This window comes from Crotalus tigris, unplaced genomic scaffold (assembly GCF_016545835.1).
Source record: "Crotalus tigris isolate CLP2741 ecotype Arizona unplaced genomic scaffold, ASM1654583v1 scf7180000017543.2237141, whole genome shotgun sequence".
In the NCBI taxonomy this organism is placed as follows: Eukaryota; Metazoa; Chordata; class Lepidosauria; order Squamata; family Viperidae; genus Crotalus; species Crotalus tigris.
In genome coordinates, this window is record NW_024096463.1 from 1,887,475 (window position 1) to 1,911,257 (window position 23,783).

Below are 23,783 nucleotides of genomic sequence, written 5' to 3' on the forward strand. Positions count from 1 at the left end.
TCATTTCACCACCGGCTTTTGCTCTGCCTGCCTCCTCCGTGTCCTTCCTATTGATCTCCTGTGTGTTTTTCCCACTAGAAATATGACAGGTCACGTGACTCTCAGACTCACGCTGTTTGCTGCCTGCTGTGGATGTGGGCTGAGTTTCAGGCATTACTGTTGCTGGTTGCCCAGACTCACAACCTGGTTGGCAGGCCAGCTGATCTCTCCGATCTCTTCCAGGGGTTCCCTGGATGGGTTGCCATGGACACTGTTCCCAGGGTAGACGTCTCTTTGCCGCACACGCAGCTTTGCAAAGGCCGGCCCTCCTTTCCCACGCGATCTTTCACATCCATCCAGCAGCATCTATTGTACTGTAGCCTAGTGGTTTCACCAGCCTTAGCAGCAAAAGCCAATCGAAGGCCCTTCCCACCCACATAGAAATCCTCAAGCTATTCAGAGACTTTGAGACATCTCGCCCCATCCCAAACAGACTTTGCAAACTAGAATCTCGTTTCTTTTAATCACAAAGAAATCATTCCTTTGTTGGTTTATGGTGGGAAAAATGCGTTCTTTTTTCCAACACCTTAGTTTCTTTGTCAGTTTTGGTTTTGCGGGAGCCTTAATGACAGGGCGAATCGCAGCGAGCTTTTCTTCTCCGACTTTTAATTGTTTCCTGCAAGATGAGCTGGATTGTTGCTCTTTAACAAGGAAGTGTTGTGTTTGCAATTCTGTGGAAGCTGAAAAAAAAGGGAGCGTTGGAAAGCTATTTGCAATGTATTTTATTAAAAGCATAAAGCCTTTTGTAAGCTGCAGCTCACTTCCTCGGATGCATAGAGTGGAGCACGACTGAGGGAAGGTTTATTTTGGCCAAAATTGGCTACATCCTCCATCAGTCTAATTCAGTGGTTCTCAACTGTGGAAACCTGAAGGGGTCTGGACTGGAGAATTCTGGGAGCTGAAGTCCAGACCTCTTCAAGTTGCCAAGGTTGAGAAACACATGCATAGTCTATACCAGGGGTAGGCAACCTTGGCTCTTTTATGACTCGTGGACTTCAACTTCCAGAATTCCTGAGCCAGCCATGCTGAGGGGAAAGGGAGAGGTTTCCAAGCTGAGCCATGCTGGCTCAGGATTTCTGGGAGTTGAAGTCCACAAGCAGGGGGGTCTTCAAACTTGGCCCTTTTATGACTCGTGGACTTCAACTCCCAGAATTCCTGAGCCACCCATGCTGAGGGGATGGAGAGGTTTCCAAGCTGAGCCATGCTGGCTCAGGATTTCTGGGAGTTGAAGTCCACGAGTCATAAAAGAGCCAAGGTTGCCTACCCCTGGTCTGTACCGTGTAGCTGAAAAACTGAACCATAGCTCATGAAATCTTATCCTTTTTAATAAAAATGTGTTAGTCAGAAAAGGTGCTTCTGCACTGTACACACAATTTTTGGCTATCCCAGCTCTCCAATAAAAGTGGCCAACCTGTTCAAGAATTTCAGTGGATTAGCTGGGGAATTCTGGGAGTTGAAATCCACCCAGCTTAAAGTTATTAAGGTTGAGAAACATTAACTCCGTTCTCATCTGGACAGCTGGCCGTTCTTGACTCAGGAGTCCTTTTGCTTTCCTTGCCTAGCCACCAAGAGCAGGAAGAAGGAATGATCCTGATCAAAGCAGAAGCAGGATGGTGGTCTGGATGGTTAAATCCTAGCTAGATAGGAAGCAAGACCCAGTGGTTGGGTTCATAACATGTGAACGGAAATGGGGAAAACCAGGGTGCAGTTCAAAGTGTTGTGGGAATGTAGAAATAGAATTTGTGTGATGGTTCCTGGATATTTCAGTGGAGCGGTATAACCAGAGTCCAGAGTCTAAACTCAGTTTTTCTGTCTCTGTTGGCCCAAAAAACTGGCCTCCTCAGTGTTAGTGAGAGCGGAGATACCAGATTCCATATCCTCCACAGTCAGCACTGATGATGTTATCTAGTTTGGTAATGAAACGTCTGCAAGGAAATGACCAAATTCAGAGAGCAAGGGCCACATATATCCCTATATTCTCCACAGCAGGGGTCTTCAAACTTGGCCCTTTTATGACTTGTGGACTTCAACTCCCAGAATTCCTCAGCCAGGCATGCTGAGGAATTCTGGGAATTGAAGTTTACAAGTCATAAAAGGGCCAAGTTTGAAGACCCCTGCTCCACAGTCCCTGGCAGGATATTTTTTTTTCTGCTCTCACGATTTTGGAAATACACAAACTGTGTAACTCAAGCTGGGTCCTGAACAAGAGGATTCTACAGTGGCCAGTCAGCCTGAAAAGGGTTCCAGAGCATGCCAGCCCTTCAAAACAGTGCTTCTAGACCTCATTTGGGCCATCATGGTATTACACTGCAGCTCTCCAGAAGAAAAAGCTGCTCCCTCACTCTCGTGCTATTAAATAATTAAAAGTAGAGCTGAATAAGTCAAAGATCTCCACAAATAGCATCAGCTGGCTGAGACCCATCCGTATCGCAGAGGTCTTACCACTCTCCCACTCTTGGACCAGCTGCAAAGCCAGTTTCTGGCACCACGAACCGCTATAAAACCGGGCAGAACACGTAATTGCTTTTAAATCAAGTTGCAATTTCACGCTCCAGCTTTTCCTATTTTATATTCCTACACTTGGCAGCAGCTTTCAAAGGAAACTTTGCTGCTACAAGATTTCCGGGAAGATGGCGGGAAGAGAGGGAGCCCACACAGTCAGGCTGCCCTTGTGATTGTTGCTTGTTCCAGCGTTCGGAGGAAATTTTGGGTGGCAGTGGATTTTTCTGTCTGTCTGGGCCGGAGGAGCAAAGTGGAGCAGATCAGAATGGAACATGCTAGAGCAGGGGTAGGCAACCTTGGCTCTTTTATGACTCGTGGACTTCAACTCCCAGAATTCCTGAGCCAGCATGGCTCAGCTTGGAAACCTCTCCCTTTCCCCTCAGCATGGCTGGCTTAGGAATTCTGGGAGTTGGAGTCCACAACTCTTAAAGTTGCCAAGTTTGAGGACCCTTGGTGTAGATTAGGGGTTGGCAACCTTGGCTCTTTTATGACTCGTGGACTTCAACTCCCAGAATTCCTGAGCCAGCCATGCTGAGGAGAAGGACAGGTTTCCAAGTTGAGCCATGCTGGCTCAGGAATTCTGGGAGTTGAAGTCCACGAGTCATAAAAGAGCCACGGTTGCCTACCCCTGTGCTAGATAGAAGATGGCCTCGCTTGGTGTTTTGTGGGCTGTGTTGGCTCTTCTGCCACACTGCATTTATGGACTTAATGGTGATTCCAAGTGCAGTGGAAGACGGTCCCTTCCTGTATCCTCCTTATTTTCTCCGGCTTTTGCTGCTGGGTGCCTTTGCTCTTGACCGGTCCCTTCCTGCATCCTTGGCTTTTCTTGCTGCTGGACACAGAGCTTCGGGGACAAGTTACTATGGACTCCCTTTCTCCCAGAAGCCCCTTTGCCTTCCCTCTGGTAGCCCCAAGAAGGAAGAAAACAACACGGCTCCATCTGTTGGTTAAGTTTTTAGCGGCGACTTAAAGACTTCCTCCTCCCTCTGGGTGAGAGCCAGAGAAGGCATTGACGGGGTGAATGGAAAGGACCCCTTTGCCAGCTGGTGGAAGCAGGAGGGTAGGTGCCCTTGAGTGCTAGTGTGTCTGTGTGCATTGTCATGGCGTGGGGAAGTGATGACTGGGTCCCTTGATGGTGCTAAGAGCTAGTGAAGGTACACTGCCTTCGGGGTGCTTATCTTTCCTGTCCCAGGGATGGCTGGAGAGGACAGTGGCAAATTTCTGGTCTTGGGAAATGGTGGGGAGGGGGTGGCTGGGTTTCTGGGTGAGGCAGCCATTGGAGGGGAGATGGTGTCTCTTTGTCATAATCTGTCATGCCCCAATTACCACAATATTCTCTTAACACCACTACCCACTGCAGGGAGGCTGGGCCTATTAGAGTGGTCCAGTCCTGGTAACTAATGGATCTGGATGGGTTTCTGAGATTTGCTCCCGCTGGTCTGTAGAGTCCATCCAAAGTCTTGGTTGCCCCTTGGAATAACAAGAAAACAACAACAAGAAGAAAACCCTAACATCCACATGAGGTTGCTGGGTAAGCTCATCCACCACCATGGGGTGGATATCATCAGTACACAATATCTCTGCCCCCTGGTAAATTAAGCAATGTAGTAAACCTCTCATCTGAAGGTCTGGATGGGGAACAACAGGCTTTAGCTAAACTCTGATGGATTTGGGGGCCTGTCAGTTCTAGGATTATCTTCAGGGCTGAACAGGGTTGCACTTCCACAAACGGACCCAGTGCACAACCTGGGGAGTCCTGAACTTACAACTCCTGCTCAAAGAGCAGGTGGCAGTTGTAACTAGGAAGACTTTTGCACAGCTTCACGTTGTGCACCTCAGCTCATAATCACTCATGTCCTAGCCTTCTCCTGATTAGACTACTGTCTAATGCCCTGTCTATGGGACTGTCCTCAAAAAGTATCTGGAAGCTTCAACTGGTGAAGAATGCAATACCATAGACAATTATGTGGGCTCTGATTGCCAATTCCCTTCCGGCTCCAGTTCAAGGTGCTGTTTTTGACTTTTAAAGCCCTTTATGGCACGGGATTGGGTAATCGGGGGGCCGCCTCTTCCCAATTACCTCTGTCCATCCCATAAATCTGGCAGAGAAGGCATGCTGTGGATATCATCAGCCAAGTATTTACATTTGGTGGGCCCACATTCCCTCTCCCAAAGTGAGTTAGCTACATCCTTCTTACTGTTTAGGAAGACACCCCCCCCCAAAAAAAAACCCTGCTTATGTCACCAGGCCTAAGTGGTCCACGGGACCGGTGAAATTCTAAGCTGGCTCCATCCCTTTGGCTGATATTAGCCATGGTGCCCCAGTGGTTAGAATGCAGTATCACAGGCAAACTTTGCCCACAGCAAGGAGTTCGATCCTGACTGGCTCAAGGTTGACTCAGCCTTCTATCTTTCCAAGGCTGGTAAAGTAAGGACCCATGTTGTTTGGCGGGGGGGGCAATATGCTGATATTGTAAACCACTCAGAGAGTGCTGTAAAGCACTACGGACCAGTGTATAAATCTAAATGCTATTGTTGTTGCTCTATTTAATTTATCTGGGCCTTGTGCTTTTTATATTTTAACAAAAATTACTTAATATTTTTTAATAATGACTGTTTTTCTATCTTTATTGTTATATGCCACCCAGAGTCACTTTTTGTGAGATGGGCAGCCATATGATCTGATAAATAAATAAATATAGTGTGTGAAGATGTACAGATGGTATGAAGCTGGCAAACGTGTGTGCCAGGTGCAAAGAACCCCATCAGCACCCCAGGTGTGTTCTGTCACCATCACTAGATGGCAGCATGGGTGGCCCTTATGTCAGAATCCTCATTTAAGGAAACTCCTGCACTGTGGGGACCCTGGAAGAGGCGTCAAGGAGCGGGCTGATCTCTGATGATAGAAGCCTCAGTTGTTCTCCAGATGGGCCCTCTCTCTACTCTTGAGTAATGTTAGCCTCCTTATTTGATGTGTCCAGAAAACAACTGCTGCTTGCTTTGCATTTTGCATTACGATCTGTGTAAATTCACCCTGGAGCAGTGTTTCTCAGCCTCAGCCACTTTAACACGGGTAGACTTCAATTCCCAGAATTCCCCAGCCAGCAAAGCTTCTGGGAGTTGAAGTCCACCCATGTTAAAGTTGCGCAACCTTGGATGGTCATGTTTCAGTGGGACGTTCTTGCCTTGTGCTGAGTCAGCGGGATGCCTGCCAAGCCTGTGGTTTTCTTGGTTGGGGAAGGCGGTTTGCCCACAGCCTTTGCCACAAGACAGTTGTGGATGACCTCTGTTGCAGAAATACGAACTTACGGCCGCGACGGGGCCCAGCATTTCGCTTGCTGAGATAGTTGTTACGTGAGCTTTGCCCCGTTGTACAACCTTTCCTGCCACAGTCGTTAAGCAAATCACTGCAGTTGCTTAATTAGGAATAGGATTGTTAAGCAAATCTGGTTTCATTGACTTTGCTTGTCAGAAGGTCACAAAAGATGATCCCATGACAATACAAAACAGTACAAAGGTTATAAATAGGAGTCAGTCGCCAAGCGTCCAAATTTTGATCATGTGACCATGAGGATGCTGGCCAGGTTGTAAGTGAAAAACGATCTTAAGTCACTTTTTTTTCAGTGCTGCTGTAACTTTGGTCACTAAATGAACGGTTGTAAGTTGAGGACTGCCTATACTTGATGTTGCTTCCTTCCTTCTTCCAGCAGTGGTTCCTGTTGGATCAAGGCCCTTTGCCTCAGTAGGAAAGGGAGCAAACGTCAATGGCTTTCTATGAAGTCACAAGCTTCGCCTCAATCTGTGCAGCGGCCTCAGTGTTCTCATCTTCGCCCCTCCCCTGGCAGAAACAGTCCAGATGGGATTTTAATTAACCACAAGGAAATTCCAGAGGGAATTGCAGCTCTTCCCTCCCGTTTTAACATTCGGTTTTAACATTCGTCGTAGGCAAAGAAACCACACTGCACTTAACTAAGCCTCTCATTGATGGCGTAGAAAATGAAATTTTTTTGGGGAGGGGGATTTGTGCATCGAATAAACCATAATTGGATTCAGTTAGTTTTGACTTAGTACATGATATGAACACAGGCACTGAGGCTTTAAACCCTGGCTAAATCCACCATACAGACCCAGTCAATCAAATAATCCTTCTCGAACGGTTTAAGTGCAAATGTGGAATGGTCTGCCGTGGAAGGCAAAAATGGATTTTAAAGTCAAGGGTCATTTATAATGGGCTTCCAAAGCCGATGTGGTGTAAAGTAATTGGAAAGTTTTCTTTTACAAGGTTTGATGGGGGTGATCGTAAAATGGCTGCCTTATCAGTTCACCTCTTTAAAACTAGATGGGAGGGCAGATTAAAAAATATGAGGTAAAAATGTCTGCCTGATGGGTCCGATTCCTCCAAAAGCTATTGAAATCCAGCTGGATTGCAGCCCAATCCACCTCACAGGAAAAAGGAGGGGGAAGGTGGATTAGCTTTGTTGGCGGCCTTGAGTTATTCATAAAAATAATAAAAGCCAAGAGACCAGCCACACCTGGGAAGGGAGGGGGCTGCAATGCCATTGGCTTGAGACATCTTCAGAAGGAATAACGACGTCTGTCCAGCAAAGTTCAAATTCACCAAGGGCTGAATGAATTCTGAACATGCACGTCTTGCTTTGTTGTGTGAACACACAGGGCTTCAAAGTAACTCCAACCTTCCTGTCGTGCCCCAGAGAATAATCCCCACTGAGAGTTCCAGTTCTAATAATATCCTTGGGAAGCCTACAAGCAGTTCACACACAGAGAGACACACACAAATGTCAGCTGTTTCCATTTGCTTATCTTGAACAATGGATGTTCTGAGGAGGTGGATTCTTAAACACAGAGACTCCATTTAATTATCCTAATGAAAAGCAGTTTTTTTCTTCTTCTTCTAGATTTGCTATCCCTTCGCAGGTCACAGGAACTGCCGGGCAGCACCACCTTCATTTGCTGAATAAAGAGGGGTCAGGAGTAATATTTTATTAATTATGGTTATTTAGTAAGATGAATGTTATTTATATCTTCTATTCTTATGGTTATTGTTAACCCAGTTTATTATAATTGTTTGGTACTATATAAGTGATGTTTATTTGATTTTGGTACCCGGACGGTAACTTGCTTGTTAAGTGTGGATTTTTTGTTGCACCGCCCCCAATTCCCTTGTGTTTACCCTTTCCTATACCCCTATTGATCCCATCCCTTTCCGATCCCTATAAAACCCAATAAAATATTTAATTAAAAAAAGAGTCAGGAGAATTTCCTCCACTCAGATTCTCATGCTGCGTTTTGGTTCTCTCAACCTGACAGCTAAGCCTAACTGGGTTGCAAGGAAGCCTGCCCACAGGGAAAAGGGCTAGTGTGTGTGTGTGTGTGTATGTGTGTGTGTGTGTGTGCGCGCGCGCGCCAAGTATAGCATGTTTTTTGTTTTAAAACTGAGGGCTCAAGAAGGGGAGGGATTCTTATATTGCAATGAAAGGGGGGGAGGAGATAAAATGGGAAATAGAAGCTGCCGTCCAACAAAGTCAGGAGCAACCACCACTGTACAGGTAGTCCTCGACGTATGACCACAACGGTGCTGCAAATTTCTGTTGCTCAGCAAGACAGTTGTTGAGTTTTGCCCCATTTTACGACCTTTCTTGCCACAGTTGTTAAGCGTTCACTGCAGTTAAGTTAGTAACAGGGTTGTTAAGCGAACCTGGCTTCCCCATTGACTTTGCTTGTCAGAAGGTCGCATAAGGTGATCACATGACCTGCGGACGCTGCGACTGTCATAACTAGGAACCAGTTGCCAAGCATCCAAATTTCGATCATAGCAATAGCACTTCGATTTATACACCGCTCCATAATTCTTCACCGCAGTCTCTGGACGGTTTACAACAGGGGTCTTCAAACTTGGCCCTTTTATGACTTGTGGATTTCAACTCCCAGAATTCTTCAGCCAGGTATGGATGCCTGGCTGAGGAATTCTGGGAGTTGAAGTCTACAAGTCATAAAAGGGCCAAGTTTGAAGACCTCTGGTTTACAATGTTAGCATTATTTGCATATTGCCCCCATTTTATCATCCTTGAGCTGGTCAGGATTGACCTCCTGGCTATGGGAAGAGTTAGCCTGCAATGCTGCATTCTAACCTGCAATGCTGCGCCACCACAGGCTCCTCCTATGACCATTTTCAGGAGTCGGCAACCATGGCTCTTCTATGACTCGTGGACTTCAACTCCCAGAATTCCTGAGCCAACATGGCTCAGCTTGAAAACCTCTCCCTTTCCCCGCAGCGTGGCTGGCTCAGGAATTCTGGGAGTTGAAGTCCACGAGTCATAAAAGAGCCAAGGTTGCCTACCGCTGACCATGGGGATGCTGCAACAGAACGACTGATGAAAAATGGTCATCAGTCACTTTTTCCAGTGCTGCTGTAACTTTGAACGGTCACTAAACAAAGGGTTGTAAGTCAAGAACTACCTCTATTGGTTCCGGGCAACAAAGCCATTCCAGGGTTTGGGGACAATGCTTTTTACGGAAAATGCTTTTATGAATTCCCGCTCAGGACAGAACAATTCCTATTCTGGCAGGCTGAATTCACAAGAGGTGCTCAGCGACAAGCTAGTTAACTACCTTTCCATCTCATGTGCAAAGCCAGCCCATGTGCATGTTATCCAATGCAGTGTGTCGTATGAACCCCCAAACTGGGTTACGTAACCCATAAATCCTGGACAAGCTTGCAGAGCACACCTAGCATGCTTTGCTCGTCTAAAAGGTTGATAGAACAGCGGCCATTCAGAGCAGGGGGAGATCCAAGGTGCTTTTCTGCAGCTTCCGCTGTGGGTGGATAAAGGCTGAGCTATGGCTGTTCTTTGCCACAATGAAGAGGGAGTCAAGCTATTCTCCAAAGCGCCAGAAGGCAGGACAAGAAGCAACGGATGGAAACTAATCAAGGAGAGAAGCAACCTAGAACTAAGGAGAAACTTCCTGACAGTTAGAACAATTAACCAGTCGAACTACCTGCCTCCAGAAGTGGTTTAAGAAGAGACTGGACAGCCATTTCTCTGAAATGATATAGGGTTACCTGCCTGAGCAGGGGGTTAGACTTGATGATCTCCAAGGTCCCTTCCAACTGTATTATTATTATTATTATTATTATTATTATTATTATTATTATTATTATTATGGATCATCGCACAGTCAGCCAGATGTTCAGACTGGATTTGGCATTTTGTCTACCTATCGAGTCCTTACCCAGGACCTGGGATAGGCAGATGTGGATGTTTGATGGTATATTACAGATATCGTCGCAAGATGGAAGCAGTTCCTAGTAAGGCCGCCTTTTGCAATTGACTAATAGCGAATTTGTCAATGCCAATGGTGTTCAAGTGGTGCTCCAGTTGTTTTGGGATTGCACCCAAGGTGCCTATTACTATTGGTGCTACCCTTGCTTGCCTTTGCCACAGTCTTTCTATTTTTATTTGTAGGTCTTTATATTTTGTTATCTTCTCCAGTTCTTTCTCACCTATTCTGCTGTCTCCAGGCACTGCCACGTCTACTATCCAGCAGTTGTTGTTGTTGTTGTTATTACTATTATTATTATTTTATTTCAGTCATACGAAACAGCCTACTTGCTCAGGGACAATGGCCAGGAGCTGTAAGAATGGATGCCAATGAAAGCCCCCGTTAAGAACTTGGCACCACTCACTCACCTCTGGCTCATCTGTGATCCGATTGGATCAGACTGAAAGGTCTTCGCTGGAAGCCCCTCCTCTAAAGCCCGATCCTCAGAGGTTGTTTCTCTCTTCCAGTAAAGCCTAATAAGGTGCCTCATAGTAGGATCAGAAATACTTGGGTCTCACTTTCTAGCGACTCTTTAGTGCACATCTCCTGTTGTAAGTCTAGGGCAGGGGTTCCCAATCTTGGCAACTTCAAGAGCTCCTCAGCCAGCATGCCAAGATTGGGAGTCCCTGGTCTAGGCTAACACTTGGAGAGACATCTTCATTAAAGCCCAGAAATGATCTGTCAGGGGTGTTTTTCAATTCCCCCCCATTTCCAAGATCCCCTTGTGGTCTCCTCTCCAATCCCTCTTAGCTTCTGAACTCCAAGATGTCTGAAGTGCCTTGGAAAACAAAAGGAACTGAGAAACTCTTAACAGGAATCTCCCCCGCCCCCAGCCAAGCAGTCCTTGTCTTTTATCTACTGCACAATAGGGATAACTATTATTTATATTAGACCTGCTGCACAATCTGTTGTAAAATAATCTATGCGGAGTGCTTGGAATGGATTAAAAAATTCTTAGGGGATGATTAATGTAAGAGGAACAAGTTCTTTGAATAAATTTGTATTATTAATGAGTTATTGGGGGATTTTATTTCCCCAGCTCAAAGGACTGATAGTAAAGAATTAACCACCATCTTTTTAAATATGGCTTATAAATTAAGGTTCTGGAAGTAACCAAAGCCACCTTGCCTCCCTGGAAGGTCAGTCACAGGCTCAGAGCTCCCAAGAATCTTTAAGAGGGCGTACAATTTTTGAAAAGATCTGCTCATTTTTTTAACTTTCTAGTTTGATTTTTTTTCCCCTCTGCACTGAATGGTGCATCTGATCCCACATTGCTTTGGGATTTATCCTACAACTCTATTGTTAATGAAAGGACTTGTGCAAGAGCATCACTTGGAGAATTGATGTTTTCAGATTGTGGCGCTGGAGGAGACTCTTGAGACTGCACGGGGATCAGATCAGTCAATCCGGAAGGAAAGCAACCCTGACTGTTCTTTGGAAGGACAGATGCTGAAACTGAAGCTCAAATACTTTGGCCACCTAATTAGAAGAGAGGATTCATCGAAGAAGATCCAGATGCTGGGAAAGATGTAAGGCGAAAGGAGAAGGGAACGGCAGAGGAAGAAGTGGTTAGATGGTGTCACTGATGCGTGAGTTTGGGAAGACTTAGGGTGACCGTGGAAGATGGGGGGGGGGGCTGAGATAATATGATCCATGGGCCTGTGAAGAGTCAGACACCATGTAGTGACTGAAGAACAAGAAATCACTTAGAGAAAGGAACCTTCCCCAAATCCCCATGTAACCCCAAAGAGACCAACATTCCCCTCTTCCATACATTGGAAAGGAATCCAGGTATGAATCCAGGGATTTAATTATTTTTAGTTTCATCCCAACCAACAGAACTGGTAGGAAAGTTATGGGAAATCATCTGTACTGCAATTCATGTTCTTAAGGAAAAGTCCCCATAAATAAATGAGAGGAAGGAAAAAAATCCAAGAAACTAGACTGTTGCCAGCAGTTATAAAGGATAACAAAGGGATACAGATATTAGCGGATAAAGGAAAATAAAATTAAACCCAGACAACAGAGTTGCTCTTAATAAATCAGGACCTCTGACCTGGAGTTGCCCCTTTAGTGGTTCCTTGCCCCAAAACAGGATGTTTGCTGGGGGTGCTCCGTGATCCAGAGTTTGTACTGAATTCCCAGTTATCAACTGTGGTCAACAGTTGGGTTTGCATAATTGTGGCCAACAGGCCAACTGATTAGATTGGCAATACCGGTAGTTGTCCACAGCTTGGTTACATCCAACTTAACTAATGCACTATGTTTTACGCAGGGCTTCTCTTAAAAGGATCCAGAAATTATAAAGTTGCAGCACCTAGTCTGTAGCTTGAGATCAAATGGTGCCCATTAGAAAGATCTGAACAGTTGCCAGTTGCTTACTAGGCACAATTTAAATTGTTGGTATTGACCTTTAAAGATGTAAATGGGAATTCTGGCTGTGGATATAATTTATCCTAATTTATGAAGATCCTATAAATTAGCATAATGGCAATTATAGACTACAAAGAACACCATCCAATAGAAATGCAGTTGGTCTGAAAACTGCTAAAAGCTGTGTTGGTATTACAGGCATAAATGGGTCAGGAGCAAGTAACATGTGAACAGCTAAAGTCAGCTAGCATGAAGTCCTAGAACAGCCACAACAATGGAATAGCTCTAGGAACTTCAGTTTGCTGCTTATTTTAAGTTTTCATCCCCATCTCTTCATCCCTATACAGTGTGAACTGAGGGAATAATGAATGAAAACTATGGGACCTGCCTAGTTATCTAAAATGTCCACATCTTGATTCTGGAGGACATAAATGGGGCTCTTGTGGCTATTCTCCCTTTTAGATTCAGGGATGTCCAACCTTGGTAACTTTTAAGACCTGTGGATTTCAACTCCCAGAATCCCTCAGCCAGGGGAATTCTGGGAGTTGAAGTCCACAGGTCTTAAACTTTCCTGTTCTTGTTACTGACCTCCATGACCATTTTGTTCTGAGTTGCTGGACTGCTGAATTAACTAACATTTGGGCGGGGTGCTCAATCAGCCCATCAGTGAACGGGGAGATCCTTTTAATTTTTTAACCAGTCTGCTGATGCAGCAATGAGAGGGCAGCTTTTTCCTTTCCTTTCTTTTGAAATTGATCCAGTGAAAAGAAGAAGTTTGACATTCTTGCGAGAAAGGCCAAAGGAGAAGGAGGAAACCTCAAACTTCCTCCTGACAACCACAAAGAAGTGTGAGAAGAAGATTAATTCCATAAACGCTTCTTCGCCATGTGGTTGCAGCTGCCAGGTCTGGGTTTGAATCAGTTCTATTTTTGGTTTGCTGAAAACTAAATGCTTGGGGCAAGAATCTCTTTGGAAATTGGGATTAGGATGAAATTAATACAGATGATGAATTTCTGCTTGTAGCTCTATGGATAGCAAGAACCCGGAAAGGGAGTTTTCCTACTCCCCACCCCACTCAACTGATGCACTGGTGCAGACATGTCAAACACAAGGCCCGGGGGCCGGATGCGGCCCACGAAGTGGTTTCGTGTGGCCCGCAAAGCCATCCTGGAAACAGTGAGGGAACGGCCCCCTCTGCCTTGGCCCTGGCTCAGGCCAGCCGGGAGCCAATGTACAATTTTGTGGTGGCCATCTATGCTGAAGCGCATTCAGTCTTAGCTCCCCAAGGCCATCTAGAAACAGCGAGGAACCAGCCCCTGCTGTGTCGGCCCCGCCCCCTGGGTGCATGCTGGGGAGGTGTCACCCTTTGCGAGGAATGAAGAAATGGACCATTCCTTGGCTCTTGCCCCGGTCCCACCCCCTTCTGCCAGAGACCCTCAGATCTGTCCCACTCCTGCCCAGGCCCCCACAGGCACCCTTGACGCAAACGATGTGGAGCTGGCCACACTCACCAGTAGGCCACACCCACTCCATCCATGGCCACCCAGTAGGCCGCACCCACCCTGGCCACACCCACCTGGCCCCCCAAGGGCAACCGCAATGCAGATGTGGCCCTCAATGAAATTGAGTTTGACACCCCTGTACTAGTGGGATCTGGTGGGATGTAGTCCACAGTCTCAGGAGGAAGAAGCTATTTCCCTGAGAGCAAAGAGACCACCCAGTAACTCTTGGAATGTCTGGTGGGCAGGAAAAGAGCAAGGTTGGATCCTCCCTAGCAATTCACAGAGTAGGCCTATCCTTATTGCAGATAACTGCTTTAGTCTGCTAAGATTTCTCTTTATAGGTTAATTATAACAAAGAAATTACTCCGAAACAATGCCCCGTGTCATTCTTGGTGCTTTGAATTTGACACGGATTGATGAAATGTTGCTTGTGAGCAAGCAACTCCTGCACTGACCGGGGTACTAAACTAGACGACATGTAAGATCTCTTCCATTCTTACGAGCCTATGAATTTATGAACACCGGATGCTGTTTTCTCACCCAGCATAGAAACCGTGGGGTTCACAAAGACGTGCTCACCAAAAGCAAAGTATCTAGTCTCTGTGGAGATTCTCAATCATCCAAGTCATGGTTGTCCCAAAGATGCTTTTTTCAAAAGGCAACTGGACTTTCTTCTTGTTGTTGTTTTTTCTTTGAAAACGTTTCATTTCTCATCAACGTTTCATTTCCCGGTGGGGGGTGGAAGGATTTATATTCTTCCAGTCAGCTGGTCATTAGCACACTGAGGGCCACTGAAGCCATTTGGGGGAGTTATCTGTATCCTCAGAGTCACCTGAATCAGAATGGAAATGGGTGTGGAACCTTTTGGGAACTGCTGAAAGTGTCTAATGCTTTGTTTTCTGGTCAGGGGTCTCCAATCTTGGCAACTTTATTTATTTATTTATGAGACTTATATACTGCTTTAAGTGCAAGTACTCTCTAAGCGGTGTACACCAGTAAGCAATATATATATATATTTACATTGCCCCCAGCAATCTGGGTCCTCATTTTACCTACCTCGGAAGGATGGAAGGCTGAGTCAACCTTGAGCCGGTGAGATTTGAACCGCTGACCTGCTGAACACAGTCAGCTAAAGTGGCCTGCAGTACTGCACTTTAACTGCTGCGCCACCTTGGCTTGTGGACTTCAACTCCCAGAATTCTTCATTGCCAAGGCTGGAGACCCCTGTTGTAGGTGAAGTAGGAGCAGAATCCAACAATTGGCGACGTGATAACCAGCCTCTGGACAGAACAGCTTGACATCTGGATAGCTATTTCTCAAGCTCCCTTCTTTTCCGGCCATTAGCAGCAGAGACAAACAGCTTAAGAGAGATGTTTGGAATTGCCCCCAGTCATTCATGTTGCAAAAACAGTCAATTAAAAGCCTTTCGTTGGACAGGAACAAGGCTTTGAATGTGGAGCCAAGAGACTGTGTGCTGGATCCAAAACTTGGCAACTGAGAAGACGACGACAGATGAACATGCGGAGGGAATCCTTATCACACTACTAAGATAATAGACCAGGGGTGTCAAACTCAATTTCATTGAGGGCCGCATCAGCATTGCGGTTGCCCTCAGGGGGGGCCGGGTGGGTGTGGCCAGGGTGGGTGCAGCCTACTGAGTGGGCGTGGATGGAGTGGGTGCAGCCTACTGGGTGGGCATGGCCAGCTCTACATCATTCACGTCAAGGGTGCCTGTGGGGGCCTGGGCAGGAGTGGGACAGATCTGAGGGTCTCTGGCAGAAGGGGGTGGGACCGGGGCAAGCGCCAAGGCATGGTCCATTTCGTCATTCCTCACAAAGGGTGACACCTCCCCAGCATGCACTCGGGGCGGGGCCAACACAGCAGGGGCTGGTTCCTCACTGTTTCTAGACAGCCTTGTGGAGCTAAGACTGAATGCATTTCAGCATAGATGGCCACCACAAAATTGTACATTGGCTCCCGGCCGGCCTGGGCCAGGGCCAAGGCCAAGGCAGTGGGGGCCGTTCCCTCACTGTTTCCAGGATGGCTTTGCGGGCCACATGAAACCACTTCACGGGCCGCATCCGGCTCCCGGGCCTTGTGTTTGACATGTCTGTAATAGACAAAGGAGAATGGGTTCAACTGAAATGAAGCAGAAAACAATCCCAAGGAAGGAAGAATGAAAGCGCTGAGAGACCAACCAAGGCCTCCAGGTGACAGGCTTTATGACTGTGGTGCATGTTGAGGACTGACCTACAGAAAGGCACAGTGGTAGTTCTGCCATCCTTTCTAGTGGGGGACGGGGAGGAACGAAATGGGGTGTATGATCCCTCACTGGTTTGCAGTTGTTGAGTGCCTTCTTCAGCTGCTACATTCTTTCACAAATAATTGAACAGTTCACTTTCTCAGCAGATTCATCCTTTCCCCTCCCTTCCCCTCCATCGCTCCTTCTCTGCTGCCTGGACCATCAGAACGAGGGACGACAGGCAGAGGGAGATGGGATAGCTTTCCCGAGAAAGGGCTCGATGGTCAAGCTGCGATTTGGGTCCCAGTAATGCACAGAGTCCTCTTTCAGTTAAAAGCCTCTTGCATTGAAATATCCTTTCGACTCAGAACTGATTGTGGCAAGGAAAGCACACACACACACACACCTTCCAGTGGCAGAGATGTGAGGCATAGAATGGCCTGAAATAGCCCTGCTGCATGATTTGACCCCGTGCCTCTAATCTAGCAAAGCTCAGCCTTTCTGCAGCCGGGGACACTTTAAATTAAATGACCATTTTGCAGGGAGCTTACTTTTGTTTTGTTCTTTTAGCAAGGTTTTTTTTTTTTTTTTAATGATCTTAAGTGCATCACCGATCCCTTTTCTGACAAAAAATAAGAAAAACCTCCATGGACTGCAAACCCTGCAAAGAGCCCATGGAGCCGACTGTGGCGCACATGACTGCTGTTCCTGTCCTAATCCATCTTGGTATCTTCAAGGACAGCAGGAGGAGTTGCCCTGTCCCTAACAGTGCAGTACCGTGAGCACAAGCCTGGGCATCGGGGAATCATCCTGACTTGGATCCCGGAGAAGCAAAACCACTGTCAGCTTAGTTTTGATCTTAAAAAAAAAAAAAAGGAGTTAACATACAGGGAAGGAGAAGAAAGTCTCTGGAAAGACAAGGCCTATCTTTTGGCCATCTCAGGTCTTGCTAAGACAGTGGTTCTCAACCTTTTTAATGCCGCGACCCCCAACCGGTCGTAAATCGAGGACTACTCAACCGGTCGTAAGTCGAGGACTACTCAACTGGTGCAGCACCGTTTGCAGAATGGGACTTTTGGTGGGCTCAGCAGGGCAGAGACAGCCTGGACAATTCCTATTGGCTTTTGAAAGCCAGTAGAATTAGACTCTATTCAAGAGAATCTATTCTATTGGCTTTCAAAAGCCAATAGAATAAAAGGGAGTAGCACAGCTAAGGAAAAGGGGGAAAAACGGTGGACTGCGTTGTTTGGCGACCCCCGTGAAATGGTCATTCGACCCCAAATGGGGTCCCGACCCACAGGTTGAGAACCACTGTGCTAAGATGACTCCATCCAAGTGGAAGAAATTGTTGATAGAAGTTGGAAAAGAAAAGACCTGCATGTTATCCGTTCCTTCCCGTCATCACTGAGCTATAAGCTTGCTATGAGGGGTTCAATTTACCTGGGTGTGTACAGGTACATTGGGGAGGTCATTCCAAATTCAATCACAATCAACCCTGTAGTGTTAAGCAAGAGCGGCTGTTAACAAACCAACATTCCAGTTCAATTTCTGCTATGAAAAGGTGTGTGTGTGGGGGGGGGGGAAACAAAGAAGAAAATGTGAGACTTGGACTGTCTTACTAACACTCCACCAAACATGAATCAGGATCCTTAAGAACAATCCACAAATTCAAATATATTCTTAAATTCTGAATTCTGGGTCCAGCTGTTTACATGTAATCATGACGGTATCTACTTTTTCTACTAATAATAGGAAGGCAACAACATGAGGTATTCTACTTCCAGCCTTGGACTGATAAATCCATTATTCAACCTGCCACTTTCACAGATTTCACTGGGAATCACTTCAATTAATTTCTCTCTCTCGATACATATAATCAGATTCCAAATTAAAAGTCTTAAGTTAGTTGACTTAGTTGACTTTGAAAGATTACAAACAAATGTATGCACAGTACATTAGACATTAACTAGAATCTCCAGTCTTAGAAGCAGTGTACCTTATTACTGATTGCAAGGGACCAACTGCAAAGCACCATGTGCTGCTTCTCCAGCTGTTCAGCCAATGCTGGAAACAAGATGCCGGGTGCAACAGGCAGGAGAGTTCCAGCAAGATTCTTCTGATGTTCTCCCTCTTATGTTAAAAATCAAAAGAAGCTAGAATCTTACAATGGAAAGTTAAATTTAGAACAAAACATGTCAGTCTTCCTGCGGGATTTCACTTTGCCTGTTGCCACTGGGAAGAAATTCAAGACATCCACACACAGATTTTGTCCATACAAATAACTTCTTGGGTTATTGTTCCAATCATATAGCACTAAACCAAAGCGAGAGAAACCGTATCAATAAAAACGTTCACTTACACCATTATTACCATGTTATCAAGCTGCAAACAGTACCCAAAGGAGCAGAAGAACCGTATTGTAACTAAGCCCAGAGACTTGTGTTCTTGAGAGGGGAGGTGGGGAATTGGGGGGGGAGGGTATGTAGAGAGCAGGGTGGGACTTGTTCCTGTTTTCAGACCACATCTCTGACAGCAACGCTGAGCCCGATCCGAAGGACCTTTTAACAAGCTGCTGTCGCTGCTACCCTTTCAGAAGCCTGCTGGATTGTCAAAGGCTCTTCTGTTTCACAGATAGATGTAGACCAGTGGTTCTCAACCTGTGGGTCGGGACCCCATTTGGGGTCGAACGACCATTTCACGGGGGTCGCCAAACAACGCAGTCCGCCATTTTTTTTCCCCTTTTCCTTAGCTGTGCTACTCCCTTTTATTCTATTGGCTTTTGAAAGCCAATAGAATAGACTCTCTTGAATAGAGTCTAATTCTATTGGCTTTCAAAAGCCAATAGGAATTGTCCAGGCTGTCTCTGCCCTGCTGAGCCCGCCAAAAGTCCCATTCTGCAAATGGTGCTGCACCAGTTGAGTAGTCCTCGACTTACGACCGGCTGAGTAGTCCTTGACTTACGACCAGTTGGGGGTCGCGGCATTAAAAAGGTTGAGAACCACTGATGTAGACTCTTTGCCCATGGCTAACCCAGTCATCTCCTTCCCTGGCCAGCTGCCTGCCTTTTATGTGCCACTAGGACACAACCTGGGATAGATGCAGTATGTCAGATCAATAGCCAGTTTTAGGTTTGCTCAGCTGCTGCCAAAGAAGCTGGAGGCCGTCGCTTCCCATCTTTCTCTTACTGTTGGGAGTGAAAAAGAAAACTAAGGACTAACTCATGGTGCCATGAAGTTGTTGCCAATACCGCAAGGATCAACACGCCCCCTTTCTGCCTCACTTTCCATCCCCAGAAGGTTGCAAGGCCTGAAAATGCAAACTTATGGCAGACACGGAGTGCCAGAGTGAAACTTCCGAGGCGGCCTTTCTAGAGTTCTGCTTCAGAACGGGAAAAGATCAGCTGATTCCTAAGGAAGCTATCCGGGCTCACTGGAGAATGACTTTAGCTTCAAACAAACCCAGGGCAAAACTGATCCCCTAAGACAGGCATATCAAACTCGCGACGTCACGTGACGTTGTGCGACGTATCGGGGCTTTTTCCCCATTGCCGGCAATCGGGTGGGCGCAATTTCGGTGTGACGCATCCGGCCCGCGGGCCAGCTGTTTGCCATGCCTGCCCTAAGATAATTCTGAGCGACATGACATGTTAGCCTCCTCGCTCAAGGCCCATACTTGAGGTAACAAAGACAAGGAAAAGGGAATTAAATCAAGAAGCACTTTTCCAAACCAGGCGCTCTCCAAGTATGTTGGAATTCACCTTCCATCATTCCTGGCCAGCATGGTTCCGGGTTGAAGGAAGCTAAATGACAGCGGTGCGTGCTAGAACTTGTGATCCTACAAACTCCCCTCTTCTCCCCCCCCCCACTTCTAGATCTGTTGCTTGGTGCTGTGTGTGAATTGCATTGCTTTGTCAGACTAAAAGAAAAAAAAGTTCCTTTATTTCAGTGTTTCTCAACCTTGACAATTTTAAGGCATGTGGACTTCAACTCCCAGAATTCCACAGCCAGCAATGCTGGCTGTGGAATTCTGGGAGTTGAAGTCCACATGCCTTAAAATTGTCAAGGTTGAGAAACACTGCTTTATTCTATCCTAATTCATCAGTGTTTGGCAGCTGTCAAACTGAGAAATGATCTGGCTTGCCCTCCCCCCACCCTCTTAGAGATCGTCTTTCTCTGTGGTCTTCACACCCTGCTCCTCTTGCCTTTTTTTCCAGTTTTTTCTTTTTTGAACGGAATATCACAGTTTGCAGATTTGCTCAAAATATTCAGTGCTTATTTTGAGATTGAAAACAAACAGCCCCTCTCCACAATACATATAATAAAAGAAGAAGAGAAAAGAAGAATCATCCTTTCTCGAGATTTCCCCCCCCCCCAAAATGGAGTCAGCATTTCTCTAGGAGTGCTTGACTGCACACGGAAGCTTTTAGTCATCTATAAAAAGCAGTCTTGCTAAAAACACAACACAAGGCCTACGGGAACAATAGGGGGATTCTGACTCAGTCGTTGGTTCCGTAGGATGGCTGAGGGGAAGAGTTAAGAGTTCTCTATCAAAAACTACTGGGGCGGAAAAACCCATCGTACTGCCTCAGGCTAGGCAAAAAAACACATCACGGTTTATAGAAATGGAAGCATCCGAAAGGACAATAAGGCTGGAGAAATTGGCTGGGAGGTCCTCTCCAGTCGCTGCCTCCTCTAGACTCGCTTCTCCCCAGATGTGCACCCAGAGGCAAAAGGATGCAACCGCTGGATAAGTCGAGCCGTCTTCACTTCTTATCCACACCGATCGGCCACGCCCACCACGCTGGTGTTAAAGGAGGGTTGCGCTCTTCCTCTACGGTATTTCCTGGTTTTAGTTGCTCTCCACAAGTTTAGCCAAGTCTTGTCTGAGCTCACTCAGCTCAAATATTTTCATGTCCATGATCTCTGCCAATTTAGCTACCTCCTGGTGCATCTTCTCCCGTTCGGAAAGGGTCTCCGAGAGGGCCTGTTCGGCCAGATGCAAGCGCCGCTCCAGCTCTGCGTTCTGTCTCTCTAGCTCCTAAGGAAAGAGAAAGGAGGAGTCCTGCAAATCAAACATCCGTCAGCTTGGTCAGGCCTGGCTTGGGCACTCTCTGAAGAGGAACCTGAGCTTCTTAGGCTGACTTCCCCCTCCCCTCCCCCCAGAGATCTCCTCCGTAAAAGGATCTCTGCTACGGGAGAACTGGGAAAAGTTTTTTCTCTGGGAACCCACACAAAGTTGTGGATATTCTGAGCTAGAGGCATCTGATCTGGCATGAGGTGCCTTCAAATATTCATAATCATATCATCTAATCATCTATGACAGTGGTGGCGAACCTATGGCACGGGTGCCGGAGGCGGCACTCGGAGTCCTCTCTGTGGGCACACGTGCCGTTGCCCCAGCCGCGACCCCCTCATCAACAGCCTCCCTGGAGAAGAGTTGCCCCCAAGTGTGGCCCACACGGAGCAGCGCAGCCAAGGACATGGCAGCCAGGCAGCATAGACAAGACTTCTGCCCTCACGCCCCATTGTGCACAGTTGATGCTGCGGGGTGCGGGCAGAGGGCGTGGCCACCATGGCGCTGCTGGGCTGCCTGGGCGATCTGCGGCAGGCCCTAGAGGTGGTGAGTGGCCCTGCGGGCAGGCAGGGTGAGGGTGGGGCAGGGGGTGGAGTGGGGTCGGGGCCAGTTTTTGGGCAGTCGGTCTCTAAAAGATTCGCCATCACTGATACATGATTATAGCTTATGACAAATAATATAAACCAGAAAGTCAAGAGGAAAGCAAACCAGGAAGAAAAAAAGAGACATGAATCACATCAGAACTGTTCACCACAAGAGCTGCTTGGTGGCAAAGAAAGCCACCCCATTCTAAGTGTCAGAGGTATTTCGTCATGTCCTCCCTTGGACTTTTTCCATAATCATTTCTCACCCTCCGTTATCTTTGTTACCTGCACCTTTTGGCGGGTTTCCTCATATTCATCATCCGGTTGCTGTTGCAGCCCCTTTTGGCTTCTCAGTTGTTGAAGCTCCTGAATCACGAGTGGGCGGGGAGAATATCGTGAAAGAAAATGGAGAACAAAAACAAAATTGAGCATGAAAAATGTAATTCATACTTCCACAATTTATTTTCGGAAACAGGGCAGATTAAACTTTCAGATGAAGTGGAAGATTTTTTTTTTGGGGGGTGGGGACAATCATCTCCCAATCATGGCTGCTCTCTCCAGTACCTGGCACTGATGCTCAGGGACTGAGCTTGGAAACAGAGAGGAAGATAAAAAAAAAAAAAAAATCCTGCTCAATAGAAGATTCACATAATAAGAGTAATGGGATCTCTTCACGGTCCAGATGTTGTGTGAACCTTCTCGTCCACTCAAGTCAGGAGGTGTAGTTTTAACCTTAAGGTATTCTGTTCAAAAGAAACAGATGCCATAAACTGGGAAGACGAGCCACATTTATAAATCTCTGTATCCTCTCAAAAATCCAAATGAATGAACCTGGCAATCGTGAGAACGTTAAGGGAAGATTCCCTGGGCATGGAATGGAAATTGTATCAGGGAGGGAGGAGCAGGATGATGGAGGAGGGGGAGGGGGATCTGATATTAATCTATTAACCACTTCCCACATGAAGCCCCTCCTTTGGTGCCCGAAGCCCACTGGCAGAGTCAGATCTTTAGGCTCTCACGGAAGATCAGGAGGGTTGGAGCTGACCTCGCTGGAGGGGGGGAAGGGGCAAGACGTTCCAGAGGGCACAATGCACAATGGCAGAGAAGACCCTCCTCCTGGACCCCAGCAGCCAGAATTCTCTGACCAATGGGGCCTGCAGCCTGCCTCCTCTGCCTGCATGGATGGGGCAAGTCAATCCCATACAAAATCAGAATTGTGCGTGCCGTGATTTCCACCTATAATCAATGGAAATTGATTGGACCTTGAAGAAGCAGGATAGAAAGAGTACTGAAGATTTTGACCTTTGATTTGGAAAAGACTCCTAAGAATAACATGGGCAGCCAAGAAGGCAAACAAATGCATCATAGAAAACAAATCAATTCGCAGTTTTCACTCAAGACACAAATGACCAGGCTCAAATTATCATATTTTGTGAAGACATAGCTCTACAGAAAAGTCTGCAATGCTGAGAAAAGTGGGGAAAAAAGGGAAAAATAGAATGAGCAGCAGCAAGATGGATGGACTTGATTAAAACAGTGGTGTACACTCTGCTGGAAAACCTGATGGACCAATCAGAAAACAGATTATCCTGGGGGGAAAAAAATCTCACATGTTCGCTACCAGTTGACACTGATGTAATGGAACAAAATCATAATCAAACTGCTTAGGGTAATTTGATTGCAGCTCGGTAGAAATGTTCCCCCCAATAATAGTTTCTGACTCAATTAGCATGATTAAGTGATGCTAGATTAAAGCTGTAAGGACCGGAGCAGTGGTTAACCAGGTTAAGAATTTTGGGTGTATACTGTCATTTTGTCCACTTTCACATGCTGGTGAATTGTGGAGGGATGCAATGTGGATTTAAGTTTTCAAAAGCTGTACGTTTTTGGTTTTGTTTTTTTTCGTTGCAAATAGTGAGTTGGACCCTATTCTCATCTCTTCCCGCTTTTTAGCTTTGTGTTTCCCTTAGAGCAGTGTTTCTCAACCTTGACAATTTTAAGGCATGTGGACTTCAACTCCCAGAATTCCACAGCCAGCAATGCTGGCTGTGGAATTCTGGGAGTTGAAGTCCACATGCCTTAAAATTGTCAAGGTTGAGAAACACTGCCTTAGAGGCAACTGCAATC

General features: G+C 46.4%; 1 protein-coding gene across 3 annotated transcripts in view; it reads right to left on the minus strand.

Moving 5' to 3' along the window:
• Window positions 1-20,219: 20,219 nt before the first annotated feature.
• Window positions 20,220-23,783, minus strand: part of HOMER3 (homer scaffold protein 3) — a 41,199-nt gene continuing 37,635 nt past the window's right edge. For 2 of the 3 annotated variants that reach the window (XM_039322693.1, XM_039322546.1), the window contains 2 exons: window positions 21,942-22,022; window positions 20,220-21,036 (listed from right to left, as the gene is read on the minus strand). In XM_039322693.1, coding sequence (XP_039178627.1) covers window positions 20,848-21,036; window positions 21,942-22,022 — 270 coding nt within the window. In that variant the 3' untranslated portion in view covers window positions 20,220-20,847. The remainder of the gene's footprint in view (window positions 21,037-21,941; window positions 22,023-23,783) is intronic. The other variant, XM_039322623.1, reaches the window with a different exon arrangement.